Source organism: Terrapene carolina, unplaced genomic scaffold (assembly GCF_002925995.2).
Source record: "Terrapene carolina triunguis isolate 2854851 unplaced genomic scaffold, T_m_triunguis-2.0 Scaffold26504, whole genome shotgun sequence".
Lineage (NCBI taxonomy): Eukaryota > Metazoa > Chordata > Testudines > Emydidae > Terrapene > Terrapene triunguis.
The window spans coordinates 1702-3188 of record NW_020690855.1 but is presented as its reverse complement, the minus strand read 5'-3'; the positions used below and the strand labels follow the sequence as shown (position 1 = coordinate 3188).

Here is a 1487-nt window from a genome sequence, read left to right as displayed (position 1 = left end):
AAGCAGATGGAGAGCAGGAAGGTGGTGCTGCCGGACGAGGTGCGGACTTTCCCCCCCCCCCCTGCTGTTCCCACGGCCCCTTCCCTGGCGCCACCCCCCCCCCGCCCCGTCCGTGTGTCCCAGCAGCCCCTGGGTTCCCCACCCCCTCACAGGGCCCTGTGCTTTCTGCCCCCCAGGTCTGCTACCGCAGCCTCATGCAGCTGTGTGGGCAGTATGGCGAGCCGGTGCTCTCCGTCCGCGTCCTGCTGGAGATGAAACGGGCCGGCATCGTGCCCAACACCGTCACCTACGGCTACTACAACAAGGTATCGGCCTGGGCCGGGGGCTGGGGGGGAGCAGCTCCCTCTGGCGGGGTGAGCCAGGCGGTGTCTGCTGCCGGGGGGGCACGGGGGGAACCCCGTCTCCCCGGTAACCCTGGCCCCGTTCTCTTGCAGGCCGTGCTGGAGAGCAAGTGGCCCTCGGGCACCCAGGGCGGGCGGCTGCGCTGGGCCAAACTGCGCAACGTGGTGCTGGGCACTGCCCAGTTCCGGCAGCCCCTGCGGCAGCGGCAGCTGGAGAGCGAGGCCCGCGGCGGCGCCTCGCCAGGTGCGTGTGGGGCGGGGGGTAGGAGGGCTGGGGCGGGGGTAGAGGGGCCGGGCCCGTGCAGCGGGGGTAGGGGGCGGGGCCAGCAGCCCATGTTCTCTCTCCCCCCCAGGCTGTGCAGAGACCCAGGATGCCCGTCCCCGTCCCAGCCTCCAGCGCCAGACCACGTGGGCCGGGCACAGCCTGCGCGAGCCCTCGCCCGGCCGCCAGCTGGCGAAGAGCAGCAGCGGCACCTTCCCCCGCAGCGAAACCTCCGCGGTGGAGGCTGGCGTGGCCCAGAGTGAGTTGCATCGCAGCCGGCCGGGGGGGAGGAGACGAAACCTGGGAGCAGGGGTCACCAGGCTTGGGGGATGTGCTGGGGTTAGGAACTGGGAGGGACCCGGCTCTGGCCCCCCCGTAACTCTTTCCCCCACCCCCCAGTGATCAAGGCCCTGGGGGTGCTGGAGCCTGGCAGCGACTCGTTAATCGCCTTCCCCCCAGGCCTGCGCCAGCTCCTGGACGGGCCCGGCACCTCGGAGGACGGGAGCCTATCGGATGTCAGCTTCCAGACGGACGAGAGCGACCGGCCGGCCCTGGACAGCGCGGAGGTGCAGCTGAGCCTGGGGCCGGGCGCCCGGGGCACCAAGCCGAGCCGGCGCGACGAGAACCACAACAGCCTGGGGGGGACGCCGCGCCGGGGGCTGGCCGCTAAGCTGCAACAGCTGCTGTCCCCAGCCAAGCGCCCCTCCCTGCGCCACACTGCCAGCGTGGAGCAATCCAGCGCCCGGCAGGACGCCGGCTCCCTGCGCCGGGCCTCGGAGCAGACAGAGCCCCTGCGGCGCAAGAGCCCTGTGGAGAGCCTGCTGCACCCCCAGGAGCGCCCCGACTCCACTGCCTCGGAGGTAGGGGCTGGGAACCGCCCCCCC

At 72.8% G+C, this 1487-nt stretch overlaps 1 protein-coding gene across 1 annotated transcript in view; it reads left to right on the top strand.

The window, feature by feature from the left end:
- Window positions 1-6: 6 nt before the first annotated feature.
- LOC112123627 (DENN domain-containing protein 4B-like) overlaps window positions 7-1487 on the top strand; it is a gene marked incomplete at its 3' end in the record, with an annotated part of 3071 nt that continues 1590 nt past the window's right edge. Inside the window, exons 1-5 of the mRNA XM_026662359.1 lie at window positions 7-39; window positions 177-305; window positions 435-585; window positions 695-862; window positions 1003-1463. Of these exons, the coding sequence (XP_026518144.1) occupies window positions 7-39; window positions 177-305; window positions 435-585; window positions 695-862; window positions 1003-1463 (942 nt within the window). The remainder of the gene's footprint in view (window positions 40-176; window positions 306-434; window positions 586-694; window positions 863-1002; window positions 1464-1487) is intronic.